Source organism: Brachypodium distachyon, chromosome 5 (genome assembly GCF_000005505.3).
Source record: "Brachypodium distachyon strain Bd21 chromosome 5, Brachypodium_distachyon_v3.0, whole genome shotgun sequence".
In the NCBI taxonomy this organism is placed as follows: Eukaryota; Viridiplantae; Streptophyta; class Magnoliopsida; order Poales; family Poaceae; genus Brachypodium; species Brachypodium distachyon.
In genome coordinates this window covers 17,700,566-17,718,359 of record NC_016135.3, presented here as the reverse complement: position 1 = coordinate 17,718,359, position 17,794 = coordinate 17,700,566, and the positions used below count along the sequence as shown (strand labels likewise).

Here is a 17,794-nt window from a genome sequence, read left to right as displayed (position 1 = left end):
GATTCCGTACTACTCCAATTTCTGAACAAGTTTACCTCAGCATGTGGAAAACCCCATACTTTGGACAAAGTTCCTTGCTTTTCCTGGAATATGGATTTTAAGGGGCTGTTTATTTTGTTGCCCCGGATCATCGTGCCATGCATTCTTCCGAGAAATGGTTGTACGTATTTTGTCGCTTCCCACGGCGCTGAATTACTTTTTCCGGCACGTTTGGTCATAAACCACGTCAATTCGTGGCGTCACACCTGAAACTGATACAATTTTGTTCCTCTATGCGGCGATATAGTGTAGTAATGCACAGTTGTATTTTTTAAAACAAAAAATAAGGATGCAACAAACCACACTATTACCGCCATGATGTCCACACGGCCACACTAATACCGGAACATACGCTAGATCTAGAGCGAAGATCGTTCAAGTAAACCTACGATTCATCGAAATATAATTACTGCTTAGTTGAAAGCTTCTCCATATTTAGACAAGAACAAAATGTTACCAGAATGTAAATAAATATTTTCACAACCTTTTACTCCCTCCGTCCAACAAAAGATGTCTCAAGTTTGTCAAAATTTGAATGTATCTAAACATGATTTAGTGTATAGATGCATTCAAATTTAGTTAAAATTGAGACATTCTTTGTTGGACGGAGGAATACTTGATTTCACACACAACCAAAGTTCAAGATGGGTGATAAAGTATGCTGTTAGTCGACGGTGAAGGCTCGGGATGGAAATAACAAACGATTAATACCCCTTTTATTTTGTTTTTTCAAAAAGCATTTGTAAAAAGCACTTATTCGTTTGGCGAGTGGCCTGTTCCTCTGAGCCTGGTGGATGATCATAATGCGTTGCAAGTCTATTGTACAGTATTAGACTTAGTCAGAAACGATGTGGAGCACCCTGCACACATGCAGCCAACTCATGCATATCCACACAGTTTTGCCCACAAGAGAAGGACACCAGGAGAAAATAGTAAAATCGTACGAGAATGCTTCAGGCCAATAACTACCAGACCATGTATGTACAAACAAATGGCTCGTAGATATCAAACAAGAACTGTTAGTCCTCGAGCAGGCCAATGACTACCAGACCATGTATGTACAAACAAATGGCTCGTAGATATCAAACAAGAACTGTTAGTCCTCGAGCAGATAGCCAAACATATGTTACTCCTTCCGATCCTAAATTGTTGTTGAAATATTACATGTATCTAGACATTTTTTAAGAATAGATACATCCATATTTGAGCAAATTTGAATCAAGAATTTAAAATCAGACGGAGTAGCTAGGAACAGTTCAAAGGCTAACAATAGGCCCTGGGTAGGCTTTGACTAGGGTGATGTGTATATTTGGGGGCTAGATTACCCTTTAGCCATGTGCCGCGTGGAGGATATATCCATAATCCATGCATCCACACAATCACACATCCGCATATATAGGCCGGTGGTAACATTTCCTAAAGCCATCGTGGTTACTTGCTATTATAAATACATACTAGCTAATACGGTCTTTGTCCTCTCCAACTTGCCATGTTCGAAACGGCCACTATATCTGCATAGCTCAACTCCTGTCAAGATCCTTTTGGTTAATGGCCCTAGGTTGGCTTAAGCAGTGGTCTTGGGAGTGTTGGTCCATGGCATTGCATTGAACAAATCAAAGGTTTGGATTAAACAAAAACCTAGGCTTGGTAGGCAAGGTTACTTTTAGTCCTTGCATGGCGCTTCCTGCTTTTGCTTACAAGATACATTATTAATGGTAAGCCGAAACAAGCCATTTGGCACTCGACCAAAATGCTGCTGGCCGTGGACGGCATTGGGTTAGACTGACTATAAGACTTACAAAGGAAAGGAAAAAAGATTTCTGCTTAAATTCATCCGTATCTTTCAACACAAGCAGGAATTTGGAAAACCATGTCGCTTTGGGTGCCAAAGCTGCATGCATGCCAAACTAAATCTACTGAAGTACACAGAACACAGAAACAATGCTTCATGGATTAGGTAGTCAAGCTAACCATTCTTCCCGACATAAGAAAAAAAAGGGCAACATCAAACCTTTTACTTTCTTATATATGTCCTTTGCTGTCAGTGGCCGCCATGCTCATACAGTACGGAAGGATGTGCCCAAAAAGAAAAGTGCAACGAAGGACATAAAGCCTCCAAGGTGAAGGAGTGCCCTACTCATGTTTGCTTGTGCCCTAAAGTTCCCAAGGAAGCAAGTTTTTTTTTCTTTTCTTACACCAAGCACAATCAAATACTAGCCAAACACATGTTAGATAGTACGGAGAAGTATATTTCAACGGAGCAAAATTCTGTTCCGGTGTCCTAGCATTCCTGGTCATCCATCTTTAGTGTGCAGCCTCCTTAACTTTAGCTAACTGCACTGCTACACAACCTCGTCTTGCATGTCTTCATCACTTCGAGATAAACATACCTTTTAAAATGAGAAAAATGATTTAGCAGTAGTCATAGATATGAACCAAACCTGAGCTTGAAGCATCATATGTAATCCTGGATCATTCTAGGCATGGAGTCCCCTAGACGTCAAAAAGAGGGCCAAAGATAAAGAGAAAAACATAATAATGCACATCGCAAGTGGCACGCATACTGTACAAGCGTATCTTTGCCCGGATTCTCACAAGACTTGCAGTTTGGCTTCAAGGACGCCGACCTGGCCTACCAACCTTTGGTCGGTTGGGATGCTAAACTGTGATACAAAGTGTGGGAGTCTCTATGGCCTAAAGCTATTAAGTTGCAGTAGTGCTACAGATGCATCACTAGGAAGACTTCTTGCCTATCCCAGATGATTGACCATGGCCAGGCAGCATCGAAGTGTGTCAGACAGAAATGGCGACAAATGTCTACCAGAGGTAGGTGGTGTATGTTTTACTTAATAGCAACAACCAAGATGGCAGGGAAATAATTCTGCAGTCTAATGACACTGAACTGTAACGCATGGATCACAATTGTTCGGAGCCTCAGAGGGCTCCCAGTGTATAACATGATATAAGGAACGCCGTAATGATTAAGGGGTGGGTAAGCACAAAGAGAACTCTTGAACGCCATGTAATTTGGGAGGCTTTACTGCTAAAATCCCACTGGTCAAATCATCTAATATATTTTCAGAAACATTTCAAGAAAATCCAGTTTTGCTGCCGAAACAGGTGCATGCCAAGGATCACTGTTCAAACAACACATCTATCAGGCCACCAGAGTTATTCTGCACTCCTCGTTCATCTTTACATAAGTTGGATAGTGCATATATGTCTAATGCTTAGGCTTCGTAAAGAGATTTCAAACCATGCTATCATTTTCAATCTACATAAAGTGAGAAAATAGCCTGCCAATGCTAGAAGACAAGTGAGTTACCTTTGTTGTTAATTATCTTGCTTGATGCGACTCAAGATATGAGATCACAAGGTCAGCAGTCTTACTTCCTGAAGCTATAACATTTCCAACAGCCAACCCATCCTTGTTATTCCCTACAAGACAGGACCAAAGTTCAATTGCATTTACTTTTATAAGTTATAAGTAAAACAACAGATTAGTGTGTTACTTGGTGGGTATTCATACTCGAAAACAAAACTTGGTGGGATTATTATTTATGATTTGCTCTAGCCAACTTCGAAAAGACTGTTCATATGATGTACATGCTTTGTTTTATTAGAGCTTCACTGTCAACAGACTAAGGAGTGCCATATATTTTCATGAGAAATAATGACAATGCGGTGGTTTAATCGACTTGCCTGCGTAGAAGAAGCCTGGAAGTTCATTCTCCATCTTTCCTATAGCTTCCAATGCCAAATCATAATCATGGCCATACAAAGGAAAAGCATTTTTCCAATGTACGTGCCTGAGTAACAGAAAATAGACTGTTAAATACTTAAATTACATGAGTATGTGACGGAGAAACAAACTGTGCAAATTCTGAAACTCGCTGCAGGATAGCTAACCACAAGAAAAACACAAATAGGGAAAACATATAGCAAATGGATAATTCCTACAATTAGGACAATATGTTTGAATACTTACTTCACAAAGGTTGGTTGGCCCTCTACACCCAGGAGTTTTCTAAGGTCAGAGGTCACAAGCTGTTTCAAGATAGCTCTGCAGAAGTATAAAATAAGAATAATCTACCTAAAAGTAGAAGCACAACATATGACATATAAAAAAAATTGTACGTTGGAGCTGCAGCGAGATCTCTATTGTGGCTTCCCCCAACGAATGTTGTAAATAGGTGCTGGTCATTAGGAGCTCGGTCTGGAAACATCATAGAGGAAAAGAGAGTTCCTATACAAGAAACAGTCACATGAATGAAAATGTGGAGGCTATGTTCTTGGGAAAAAAAGGGTGTAGAGGGAAACACTACAAATCAGAATAAAACAAGAAACATGAATGGAGGTAAACTGATGTAAATGTAGCATGGTTATGTTATGCACCAAATTGAAAATAATGGTAATTTACAGCTCAAAATGTAAGCTTCTGCAAGTTGAAAACAGATCGAATATAAGCCGAGCTAACGTACCAAGAGTTTTCAGACCATATTTTTGTTGTTCCTTATAGGGTATCAAGACCCCAAATCCTTCCAACGGTCTTTTGACATCTTCCTTCCTAAAAGCTGTTACCATGAGGGACAATGGCAGATAATCCACCTGCATAATAAATATGGATTAAGATGATTGTCCTATACATGCAAAGTTGTAAGAATCCAGGTATTTCATGACTCGAAATCAGTGATACATCTCATAAGTCATAATTGTAAACTTGAGAACACAGGCTGTAACAACGCTAGTATGTTATTCTGATTAGAAGTATTCCCCAAATGCACATATATATCATGCAAAATATCAAATAATAGGGAAAGTAATATGGCAAAGCATCTGAACAAGTGGATAAATTTTGTGAGCATATAAATTTGGGAAGTAATTACCCCTTTTAAAATGGAGAAAATAAATTAGAAAACTATCTTTATTCAATTTCTGTATTCATGTCAGTAAAAATAATAATCTGATATGTCTAACTTGTATGCTTCATTTTCACATCCAATATATTTCCAACACACGTATACTCATTTTGTCCAGAAATTGGAAAAGTTCTAGCACAACACCAAATACTATCATACAGTTACTTTTACATGCAGTATCGAAGAGCGAACTGAAAAGGTCAAACTTGAGCCTCTGCGAAAAATAACTCTGGCTGTCATCTAAATACATCATATCACTAATAAGCTACAATTTTGGTAGTTCCATAAAAGAAATGGATCACGTATATATAATGGAAATGTAGAAGAAAAACGAAAATAATCCTGCATTATGGGTATTAGTAGTGATGGGCCTGAAAAAAAAGTGCAATTGAAGCCATTAAGAGGAATTTCCTCTGGCATTAATTTCTTTGCAAGAGCAACCATATTAATAATTGCATTTTTATTATAAAATGGCGAGACCTGACCTTAGGAAGAAAGTCTAGCACAAAGGGAACTCCGCCTTTTGTAAACTTCATCCTCTGGACATTAGACAGTGGAGCCTGAACAGGGAAAAATGTAAGGGTTAAATAATTTGGTTTTCTGACCTATGTTCAATGAAAAATTAGCCTGCCCTCACTGACACTCAGGCTTGTGTTTTCTTGAAAAAACAATAGCCTGTCCTGAGTAACTACAGAACTACCATGTTCTGCAGATCAGCAAGAAGAAAATTTACAAAATTTCATATGAAAATTAACTTTCAAACAGAATGCAGGTGGCCATTTCTTACTGTCATTATAACTGCATCAAACAATTGGTTCTTTGCAGCCAGCTTGCTGCTAGCATCCTTTGAATTGACAGAAATTGACCACCCATCTGATGCAGAGAGTCTGTCACAGCTACATGCCAGTGACAGCACTTGTGTTCCAAGCTTCACATTACCATCTCCAACGTCCTTGTGAAGTCCCTCTACTAGTGTCTGAAAATCAGTGAGCGACACACAACTTGTAAAAAAACAGGTGTTAAATAGTATAAGTACAAAGCTTGTAGCATGTTACCATGCCGCGGCCAATTGACCATGAAATGCTGCATGATTCATCATTACTATCATGCAACTATCTGGTGGTGTTTAAGTCTTTGTATTGTAGATGCTAGGGCTGTTCAAATCCTGTTTGGGTTGAAACGGCCAAACCTGGCAAGCCAGCCCTGGTACAACTTTCTTTTTTTTTTTTACTTTAAACTGTAAGAGCTGCGCGATTGCAGTCCGACAGTATATAGATATATAATTTTTACAAAGTGAGACACCAAAGTGCGACCTTCGAGGATCGAACTCTGGTGGGCTGCCAGCACACCTGGCTGCCTGACCACCCAAGCTATGCTTGGTTCTCTACAACTTTCTTCAATGACTCTGATCAAGCTGACCAAGCTAATTCAACAAAATATATACGGCAGTTTTTCACAGTTTCTACGAAACTGTTTTTGAACACCCCTAGTAGCTGGCAATCGTTTCTTATGATGCATTTTTATTACTTGGCAGCCGCGAGGTTAAAGATATGCAAGATAGATCCTTGCGCTTGGAAATATGATTGGGTTTTCGTTTGGCATTGCTTAAACCCAATCTCTGCATTTCTGTAAGGTAATAAAATTGTGCTGAGTCAATAAATAACTCAACAGGTGATCATCACACGGCTGTGAATGGCTTACTAATCTGGATAACTGATATAAATCATGACAGCTTTTCTAGCTCTTGTGAGACTTATTAAAGCAGCAATGCCAGTTCGTTAACTGAACTTATGTCGTTGAATAACCCAAAATATAACCAATTATTAAGTGCCAAAGTTAGAATACAACATTTTTAGATTGCACGGACAGAGTTACTAGGGCATATACAAGGGTTAGCCCTTGATATCCTTGACGCTAACAACAGAAATGACAGGATGACATTAAAGGAATACCTGCATACCACCATGAAATGAAAATGACGCCTGCTTATTCCGTCCTTTTCCTGATGAAGTGTCTGCTTTCTTTGTCGAGTCACCTTTGGCTGTTAGTTTAGACAAGATAGCACCAACAATGATAGAGCCATACCTGAGAGGATTGAAGAAGTATGAAGCAACAGATTAGCAAGAACAATGGAAAAAACATAAGCGAGACAAAAATGTTGCTAGCCACATTTATGGCAACAAAATGCAGTGGAAAAGTCAAGTAGAAAGAGCACAAACAATGAGGTCCATTGGAAAAAGTTTGTCACCACGAACCATGAAGATAACAAACGTTTGACTGAATTCAACCTATAGTTTCAGTGGTCTACATGTAATGGCATAAATGTATGTACCAGCATTTAGTGATAGAAATGGCCAGGAGTACAGAGTACCACTGCACCTCTCTAAATGCCTTTCAAACTTCCAACAAATGATGACAGAATTGTCTGCCAGAAGTATCAGAAATTCATACGGCAAGTAAGTAACTTAGGAAGCAGATCACAATAAGCTACGATGAATTGATCATTTAGCTGCGCTCTATGGCTCATGATCTCGGTAGGTACTCCCTACATTTACTAGTTATTATTTCTCAGCTCATGGTACAATCAGTGCAACATTTTGCTGAATAAATGGAGTCATAGCCTTTTACATTTACAGTAATTTGGGTTGACACGTCACATTGCCAAGATAACATTCATTACACCATCACTATGAACTGAAAATTTACAATATGGATTCAACTTCAAGGAGATGCATATTATCAGGCTAGTCAAGAGATATTCCAATCAAATAAGTACTCCCTCCATTCCAAAATATGAGATGTATAAATTTTACTGGCCGTCAAACTTTAAGCTTATACAAAAAATATCAACACATACAGTGCCAAATTAAGGTCACTAGATCTATCATGATACATGTTTTCATAGTGTACTGATTTGCTATAGTACAGTAGATATTAATATATTTTGCTATAAGTTTGGTCAAACTTTAGAAAGTCAGTACTTGTCAAGACCCAGATTCCGGAGAGCTTAAGTCGTGCAATGCTGGAGGCCGCGGCTGTTGCCCTGTACCGCAAGCCAAGGTGGGATAGAGACTTGTTAGAGGCTAGCCTCCTTTTACATTAGTTTACTTGATTTGTGAACTCCTATACATCGTACATCTCTTTATATAACAGAGAGACCCAGCTTGCATGTGGACTGGAAAGAAACTGAATGTAATACTACTACCAAATAGCTACCAATTCCCAACCTAGCAGGACTGCTACCTATGGGAATTAACCAGGGGCATCTCCTGATCTGGTCCAGACTGGACAAGATTTATCAGCTGCTATGGGATCATGTCACCAGGATCTAAGGGTTCTCGAGGCGTCGCGCATAAGTGCGACCCTACATAACAGTAATACTACTGCATCTCCAATTAATTAGACTCCACCGGCAAAAGATGAAAGAGAATTTAATATCTGGAATGAAACGGCACCAGAATATTAAATACTGAGGAACAGACAAGAAGATTGATAACATAAGGGTGACATTCTGTGAATGCCCAATTTATGAAATTCAGTAACAGGCTAACAGCAGTAGCACCCACAAAAGCAATGCAGCACACAAGGATACATAAAAAATGCATCTTGACTTAGAATTTTGACACTGCTTAAACTGGTATAATGCACCACAGCACTATGCAATAGATACTAATGTGGACAAGGCAACTGAAGAACGTGATGAGAAAACAAAATAAATGTACAAACTTACTTCTTTTCTAAATCCCATAAACCTGGAAATGCATGACGAATCTGCAAAAGATAACTGTTAACAAAGCCAGCACAATTGCATTTACATAGTGATATGGCCGGGACTGATAATATTAACACTAAGCACACACGACATGGAAAAGGCATACACTTATTTATACACATAATATAAATAAACTAGTAATTATTACTGCAAGTTTACTCGCAAATACAAAAGACCATATAGATCTAACCAAAGAAAATAGGATATAAATCTAACCAGTGCAAATAGTGGGACAGGACACATCAATAACTCACAGATAATGACTCAGGATCTCCTGCACTTGTTCCAGCAACAAAAGGATCAATAAGATAGTCAACAACCTATAATAAAAGTGGAAATTCTTAGCCATGTCTGGTTATGATTTCAGCTGAAGAACTTTTAATTGTATATGACTTAATTATTCATGATTTATTAAAAGAAAAATTCACCTCTTTTCCAAAGTGGCGCTCAAAGAAACTCCCAACACTGAAAAGGCGTAATAACAGGGAAATTCAGTTATTCCCTCTGAAGAAAATTTATGCATGCAAACAAGCTGGCTGTGTTATGTAAAATAAAAACAATTGCAAGCAGATAAAGATTAAGGAAACACTAGACAACCGCTCAAGTCCTCAACATTTTCTAACAAAAGGCAATCGTTTATTATATGATTAGTATTTGACATCCACAGCAATGCAAAAAACCAAGTATGAAGGTCCACCTCTCACTTAAATGGTTGTCAGACACTTTTTGTGAATTCCTTGTGTGAGACTTCTCGTAGAGAAATGGTTCCAGAAATAACTTGAACTGCAAGGTAGGAAATGATAATGATCAATAAACACAATATCACATGATGCTCACAATCACAATTCAAGGTCAACAAAAAGGACTAAAATTGTCAAGTAGTTAACCGAAAACAACTAATTTAGGTCGAGGTGGGCGTTAACATTTGCGTTTTGTTGGAAACAATATCATATGATGCTCACAATCACATTTCAAGGTCAACGATCAGGAGAATGAATAAATTTGTGAAGTAGTAAACTGAAACAAAGCTAATTCATGTCATGGCGGTGCGACATTAACATTAGTAATTTGATAAAGTGTTTCTACTTTGTTATGCATTTCAATCTACCAGTGACACTGAAAATAAACAGCTTTTTTAATGGGTTAGTGGATGTGGATCATTGTGTAGCATGTACTAATGTAACATCTAGTACTGTATTAAATAACAGAACATACCTTTGATTTCGTAGAAAGAACAGTGCTTTTCATTAACGCAATGGGATCTGAAGGGATCTTATGGAAAAAAAAAAGAGGAGAATATTCAAAACCGAGGTACACTAAGAAAAAAAGTTGGAAAGAACATGGATGGCTACATTAAGAAACTATTTACCAGAGTTGGTGCTCCATCTTTAACTGTGTAACGCTTGTGTTGGGAGTTAGGCTGAAGCAGAAATTGACCTTATCAGGTATGTTACAAATGGGAACAATTTACGGACGACAATACAGCACTCAAACATAACTAATTAATTATGAAAGATAGTCTACTATTGGCACATACATACTGTTGTTTGTCCTGGAGACCAAGATCATCGATTAGTCTACTAGCCTCCAAGGCACTTTCTGTCTGCAGGCAAACGAGTCAAGTTATGTCATCAATAAATCTGCTAGCCTCCAATGCAATTTCCAATTCAAACAAGGAGACGAGTCCCGATTATACACACAAGCACATGCTAACAAATAGTGATATCGAGAATTATCCAATGATGTACACAGGTTTCTCAGTTCGATAGAGCCTGACTAATGCCACTATCCGTAGCACACAGAAGCAGCGATGCACGGTGTCACAACCTCAGATTTCCTAGTCAACAACAGCAAAAAAAATGCGCTCACCATGGTGTTGGCCCCTTCGTCCCAGAGGAATCCACTGTCGGAGTTGGTCCGTATCTTCCCTCCCGCCCGGTCGTCCGCCTCGAACACCGTGACCCGCACGCCGCTCTTCCTCAGCCGGTGCGCTGCCACGAGCCCACTGCACATACATAGCAGAATCCGCCGCCGGACAATATTCCATCAAACAGCTCACTTGTCCACGAGCACAAAACGACCAGAATTTAGGGGGAAATCGTGTGACTCACCTGACGCCGGCGCCGACAACGGCGACCGACCTGGCCGGCGCCGCCCGCGGGTCGTCGGAGGCGGCCATGGCGAGCACGGGGCGGGGGCGGCGCGCAGGCACGGAATCGGAGCGGCAGGGACGGCACGTCGAGGAGAAGCGGGTGGAGGCAGAGGGGGAGGCGGTGGCAGAAGTGAGCATTTGATTTGGGATTTGGATGGGGAGGGGAGTCGCCCGTTGCTGTCGTCGACGATCGGGAGTCGGTAGTGTGAGAGGGAGGAGGGGTAGAGTAGTCAGATTCCCAAACGGAGGCGTCTCGCCGTCTTGTCTTGGCTGTGCCACGCCTGGTTCCGTCTTCGTAGAAAAACGGCAATTCTCTAGTTGACCGTTGACGTGCACAGTCCACAGCTCAAATTAAGCAATGAAGATGGCAAGGAATGCTTTAGAGTCAGATACTTCCTTGATTTTTCTTCTCAAGTACGGAATACATTCTTCTACAGAATTTGAAGCTTTTTGTAAATTGCAGCCTGTGCTGTTATATCAATGAAGCTTTAAATTTGAAGCTTTTTGTTGTATCAATGAATTGCAGCCTGTGCTGTTGTATCCATGAAGCCTTTTGTTCTCAATGAATTGCAATTTTTTTTAAAGTGGGAATTATATTACTTACAGGCAATACGAGTACAATCAAGACTCAATGCTCATCATGCAGGACGACACAGAGTCGCTTAACACATCCCCACTCAACGCACTAACATGAGCCACACTATTAGCCTGACGCTCAACTTTCTGACAAGAGATGCCCGGATCAAACACATCAATGAATTGCAATCTGTGATGTTGTGTCGATGAAGCTTTGCTTTCTGCTGTATCAATGGATCGCAGGTCTGTGACGTGAAGCTTGTGGTATGCAATATATATCTGATGGATCCATTCTGTGATCATAAATGTGATCGGGTCATATGTTTACAGTTTACAACTGTCACCACCCTTTTGCAATGTCCACTTCTTGAGAAGGCAAGTGAAGGCCCTGGCGAACCTCTTGGACCGCGACCTGCTCAGCCGCGGCGGCCTCTTGCCGCCGCTGTCGCTCTGCTCGCCAGCCGCGTTCTTCACGGCTAGCGCCGCCACCTCCTCCTGCTCCTCCTCTTCCTCTTGCTGCTGTTGCAGCTTCTGCTCCGCGACCGCCTGGGACGCCACTTCGTGGAGCTCCACCCGCGGCTGCTCCAGCTCCCGCTGCCGCTGCTCCCTGAACAGCCTCAGCAGCTTCTGCGCCTTATCCTTGGCCCTGCCCGTGCCGTTGGCCGTCAGGGACACCAGCGCCGGGATCACGCCTTCCTGGAGCACCGTCTGGCTGCACCCTTCGTCACCACTGCAGATGATCCACAGGCACGACACGGCCTTCTCCTGCTCGGCGGCCTCGCCGTTGTCGAGGATGAGCACAATGTCGCCCACAATGGACGGGTTGGCAGCGATCTCCTTCTTCCCGGCCCACGTCATCGCGAGGTTGATCAGGACGGTGAGGGCCTTGTCCGTCCACGAGGAGGACGGCGTCAGGACGGCGTGGATGCTATGGATGACGCCTGAGGAGAGGAGGGGCGAGATGTTGGGCGCGTGCAGGGACAGGTTGTACAGCGTGAGGAGGGCGTCCATGCGGCAGGTGTCGCTCCGGGCGCCTTCTTCTCGCAGGCTCTTGATCAGGAAAGGGATGGCTTCGCTTGCGCCGATGATCGCCTGTGCCTCCTCCAGGCAAGAGAGGTTGAGGTACATCGCCACGGCAGCCTCGCAGGTCTCCAGTTTCTGTATCATCTGCTCCATCAGGGGTATGACTCCAGCTGAGAGGAGCTGCTGCTTGTTCCTGGAAGGCAAATACAGAGGTGAAATGATCAGGCCAACTGTCTGATTTAATCATCTACCTATTCTTGCTTCTGAGATGATGAGGGCAAGGGCTCTTCCTCTGACATTATGTTTAGAGGGAGGAAAAAGAAGTCATGAACCATATTTACCTGTTATTGCTGACAGCGAGATTGAAAAGAGCCATTGTTCCAACCTCCTGAGATTGCACGTCTTCTCTTTCGACAGCCATCTTCAGGAAGTAGGTCAGTGGCTCTGTAATACCATTAGCACCCACATAGTTCCTGAGTTCATCATCATCCTTCAACAGGAACCTGATCTGCTCGACCACCTCACGCTGCTCATCGATACACTCGCCACTCTTGTTCAGCACGCGTAGCCAACGTTCACATCTCTCGGGCGCAGCCTCCCCGGTGTTCTGATGAGAGCAATTCTCCTTGAACATTTCTTCCTCTTCGCATATCTCAGATGCCGCCTCTCTGGAGTTGTGACTAGAGCACTTCTCGAAAGCATCATCAGGGTTCAACTTGACATCGTCTTTTCCACCAGTTTCTTCAAACAAAATGGTGCTGACACCATTGGTCACCAGGCATTTGCTACTTTTGAGAGACGCTATCCGCAAATATTTGAGCTTTGGAGATTCCGGCGGTGCAGATGGAACTGGAACCCTGTTCTGTTCACACCAAGATGCTATCAGGCCCTTGATGCAGTAATTTGGTGTCATGCAGAGCTGGGACAGCTGTTTCCGAGTTTTGGGGCACGTTGTGTTACCGCTGCTAAACCATTTCTCAATGCAAGCTCGCTCGTACGTCTGACCTGAGGCGATGACAACAGGGTCATACATGAGCTGCAGGGAGATTGGACACCTTAGTTCCTCAGGTGGCAATGGCATGCTCGCCGATAGACCTTTAATCTGTTTGAAATTAAAGGAGCCAGATCTAGGTAGGAGCTTCTCCAGAGCAGGGACATTTCCAAGGAGATCAATCGAGCTTGATATTGAACTGAAGGAGCATGAAGGACTTGAGCACTGGGAGTTGATGGACTCTATTGTTTCACTCTTAAAATGATTTGAGTATTTCCTCATGAGATGCAGCAGATAGGATGCTATTGATTCTTTCTTCGTGTCTTCTTCTGCATGGGCTCTCTCAAGAACCCTTCTAAGCGCCCTTCTCTCAGTAAGAGCCGTTGCGGATGATGTAATGCCGACTTTAAAAGCAGTTTGCTTAAAAAAATCAAGTTCATTGTCATCAAGGAACCCATTAGATTTCTTCTCATTCTGAATTATTTGTTTCACTTGGTCACCAGCTTGCTTTTCAGCCTGATCCAAAGCAAAAACTGAGTTCTCCAGCTCATTTGCAATCTCTGGGATCTGAAAGTTTCCGGCAACAACTAATTATCTGAGGAATAGCCATCCAAAAACAATTTCTAAATTAAATCATAAGACAACAGTTATTAATGGCTAACGCTAACCCATTTATCAATGTGACTACATCAATATAGTGAAGAGGGGCCCTCTTTCAAAAAGAAAGATAGTGAAGAGGGATCAATACTGAGCTAAAACAATAATTTCTTTCTTACGATAAAATTGCCCCATTAAGATCCATTAGATTAGAATGTGTATTAGAAATTCTAGGTTATGCTTCAATAAAAGAGACGACAACAAAAGTATGTTTGTTCAAGACCAGTGAAAACCTGAGAATCAATTGCTTCTGGAAGTGTTTCTTCCAGCTGGTGAAGACTCTCTAGAAGAGCATCTCTTGCTTTCTCAAATTTAGAAAGGGCACATTCTGCTGAAAGAGCCTGCAATACAGTAAGCATGTTCAGTACAAAACATTGCACTACTGTAACGAGAAACAGAAATATGAGAATACTCGTTCTAAATTACGAAACACATAAAGCATGTTTGATGAAAGCTGTGAAATTATCCAACTACCAACAACAACATGGTAGACTGGTAGTGCCAGAATCATCCTTTCATGTATAGGCTGATACTTAGCGAACATGGAAATAGCAAGCATGTTCACGTATATGAAAATTGCATACCAAGTAAAGTTTGCTACACTCTGAGCAATACTGAAGTAGATTCTTGGCCTTATCGACGGCTATGCGCAAGGAACTCAATGCCAGCAGTCCGGAACTACTTCCAGGTCTTGTACTCTCAAGGGCAGGGATGGCATTTGAAACTTCATGAACTATCTTGTAAAGTTTCTTACATAGTTCTCCATGCAGCTGCACAAATAGGCAAAGAACAATCCCAAATAAATCTAAAATTTAGTACTGTATGTCATATTATTGAATAAGCAAAATTACTAATTCTGATGACAGAGTCAAAGACAAGAAAAGAAATGAAAGAAACTGTACTCTTTATCACAGTGTGCCAGCTTACTGTTTGGTGATATTGAAATATTTTCACGGAAGAGATACTTATCATATACAATACAGTTGAACCAGTGGTGGTATTTATTTGAATGCGATTTATTCTCTAAAGCACAGGTGATTATATACATATGTACATAAGCATCAAAGGCTAGGCAGCTGTGTTCAATGTTTGTCCCTGTATCTAAAAACAGCCACAAAGAACAGCACAATTCCAATCGTACAAACAACACAGAATTAGTAGCTTTCGGATGAATGAGGGGATTAACTGGATTACCTTCCAATTGTCAGGAACAGTAAAGTCCACATCGACCTCAGCTCTCTCCATGGTGCCCTCTTAGTCAAATTTCATCTGCAAAGAGAATAACATGTATTGACCTTAGTCCTCAGCTAAAATATGTGAGATATAATCAATAGAACTGTTTTCCATGTTTACAAAAATGGACTGCATTGGTCAACATTTAACAACAAGCTCAGATCCCTCACCATGAGTGCAAAATGGTTATGAAAGCAACCTTTTCGTAGAGCAACACGAGTGCCATTAAATAAATTACAAACTTTTAGTAGTATAAATATCAATTTCTACAAAAAAAAAGAAGGGATACAAAATGAAGATGACTATATTTTATATAAATGGCATTAATAACATAACCTGACAATAAAAATATGCGAGCAATTTAGCACAAAAATGATTTGTGAGGACATTTTTTTGCACAATGAGAAGAAGAACCAAATAGTCTTCTGATTCACACAATTGGCACCAAAAAAGATGTCCAATGTCCACAGTTAATATCATTGATAACGACAGTGTAAGCTGGGATTATTCCCTGGTAAACTTGTTATGTTTACACGCTGGGCAGGATGCCTTTTGTCTACAAAAGGAAATTTGCCAGTTCTGCCAGGAAATAAATGGAGCAATAATAAAATGGTGCACTTCGTCTACAAAAGAGCTAAGCTTGGATACAAGTTGTTTGTGTAGCAGAAGTAGGCAGAGATAAGCTAGATTCTGAATGATTACAAGGAAACTCCATGCATTTCTATGTCACGTGTGTGTGAAACAGTTAATTTTGACGATCTAGCTAAACATTTTATATGCAGCATTTGGCAAATCATCCAACATGCCCGATTTTGACATGGCAGGCAGGATGGTCTGCATTGACTACACACCATCAAGCACATTGAAGACGATGAACCACAAACGTATGCACAAGTTGCAAAATATGCAACATTACTCCTCCAAATTGGTAGCATGAAACCATCAATATAACTCCGAAACTGTCCAATTCCAACGAAACCATTCATACCTGACGGAGACAAGGTGACAAAGGAGCAAGCCTCGAGCTTCCCCATGGCTCGGCAACTTCTTCGATTGCTCTGTCTTCAGGCTTTTCCCCTCGCCCACCCTTGTTAGAGATGCGCCTAACTTGGAGCGAGACGGGCTGACGGGGAGATGGGGTGGAAGAGAACACGAGGAGAAGAAAAATGGGTTGCCGTTGAACCGCGAATAGCAGCGCCCTACGGGTGCGTCCCGCGGGGACGGGGGAGGTTATCATCCTCGCTGGGCTCCGAGAACCTCGTGCCCGGGAGGACAAATTTAGGGGAGCGCCCCCCGTTCTCTCTCGCCCAGCTAACCGAGGGCGGAGGGCGTTTGGTTGGCGAGAGAAAGCAGCACCGCGGAGTTGCGGCTGCGCCCGGCGTGGTGCCGTGGTCCGCGCGTGTTCCTGGGGGCGAGCGAGAGAGCAGCCAGTAGCACCCTGGTACCGTAATGGGTTGACGTTGCTAATGGATTGGTTTGGTTTGGTTTCAAAGGGAAAACGGTTTGGTTTGGATTCAATAATTTTGGTTTTCTACCGGCTCAAACCTTGACGCGTGGATTCTTCCTGTGCGCCTATTTCGCGCACGGCGCTGCCGGTTCCGGCTACGGCGCGGAGGACGGCGATCTGGTGGAACACTACTTCCGGAAGCTTCTCGGGAGGAGGTGGAGGTCGGCCACGACCACGAGACCCTCGTGCTGGAGCTGAGTACCTGTCTAGTGGCCGTGTCCGCGAGCACCCCAAGTCGGCGTGCTTCTGCATCGACGAGTACGGTTGCGCGCACGTCGGACTCCGTCCGTCGTCTCCTTCATGGCGTAGGTCTTCTTCGCTGCCTCCACCTTCAAGGTCGCCGAGCTCGCCCACCTATTCCAGGTCCGCCTCTCCCTCCATCCATTAGACGTTTCATCTTCTCAATTCTCAAGCACCGCCTGTCCAGGGTTGAGCCCTCGGATTTCACGGCGGACTTGCCACCCACAGACGCTTTACGTCCAGTCATTTCGGATAACACTTGCATCTCCTGTCTTACCACGGCTGCTGGCACAGAGCTAGCCGATGCTTATTCCTCAGATACCGTCATTGTTTCTTCTCTGAGAAAAGAAGCTGACGACCCGTAGGCCTTCCACCTCCACGCGGTATTGCTCCGTCAGGCTTTCGCCCATTGCAGAAAATTCGGTTTTAATGTTGTATTTCTTGCCGTGCCAGAGGAAGTTTGATTTATGCGGCGGAATGAGATTAAATCCCTTGCATACTTAATTTCTTCCATTTCAATCTTTCATACCGAGTTTCACCTTACACTGCGCACATCTGAACTAGTGGAAAATATGTGATGCTTTACTCACTATGTACAGTGGGGATGGCTAGGGCGGGGAGGGGAGGGGAGGCAAATTGATAGCGGCGCTGACCACGTGTTGGGGAGACAACCGGTTAGATAGAG

The 17,794-nt window shown here is 42.4% G+C and overlaps 2 protein-coding genes across 3 annotated transcripts; both read right to left on the bottom strand.

The window, feature by feature from the left end:
• Positions 1–1,974: 1,974 nt before the first annotated feature.
• Positions 1,975–11,134, bottom strand: LOC100846070 (protoporphyrinogen oxidase, mitochondrial). Of its 2 annotated transcripts, none has more exons than XM_024455927.1 (18): positions 10,842–11,134; positions 10,600–10,735; positions 10,268–10,333; positions 10,100–10,150; positions 9,946–10,002; positions 9,428–9,513; positions 9,159–9,195; positions 8,985–9,050; positions 8,689–8,729; positions 6,911–7,043; positions 5,746–5,934; positions 5,444–5,518; positions 4,521–4,647; positions 4,177–4,285; positions 4,028–4,102; positions 3,742–3,848; positions 3,365–3,477; positions 1,975–2,429 (listed from the first exon to the last, which is right to left on the bottom strand). In XM_024455927.1, exons 1-17 carry the CDS (start codon positions 11,018–11,020, stop codon positions 3,377–3,379), a joined length of 1,635 nt encoding a protein of 544 aa, XP_024311695.1. In that variant the 5' UTR covers positions 11,021–11,134; the 3' UTR covers positions 1,975–2,429; positions 3,365–3,376. The 2 variants fall into 2 exon arrangements, with proteins under 2 accessions (XP_024311695.1, XP_024311696.1); XM_024455928.1 differs by having other exon boundaries at positions 10,600–10,699; positions 10,944–11,132.
• Positions 11,135–11,420: 286 nt separating this feature from the next.
• LOC112269337 (U-box domain-containing protein 7-like) lies at positions 11,421–16,816 on the bottom strand. The gene is made up of 6 exons (XM_024455926.1): positions 16,351–16,816; positions 15,324–15,398; positions 14,714–14,899; positions 14,363–14,470; positions 12,823–14,039; positions 11,421–12,674 (listed from the first exon to the last, which is right to left on the bottom strand). The coding sequence occupies exons 2-6, from the start codon at positions 15,372–15,374 to the stop codon at positions 11,783–11,785; spliced, it is 2,454 nt and encodes an 817-aa protein (XP_024311694.1). The 5' UTR covers positions 15,375–15,398; positions 16,351–16,816; the 3' UTR covers positions 11,421–11,782.
• Positions 16,817–17,794: the final 978 nt, after the last annotated feature.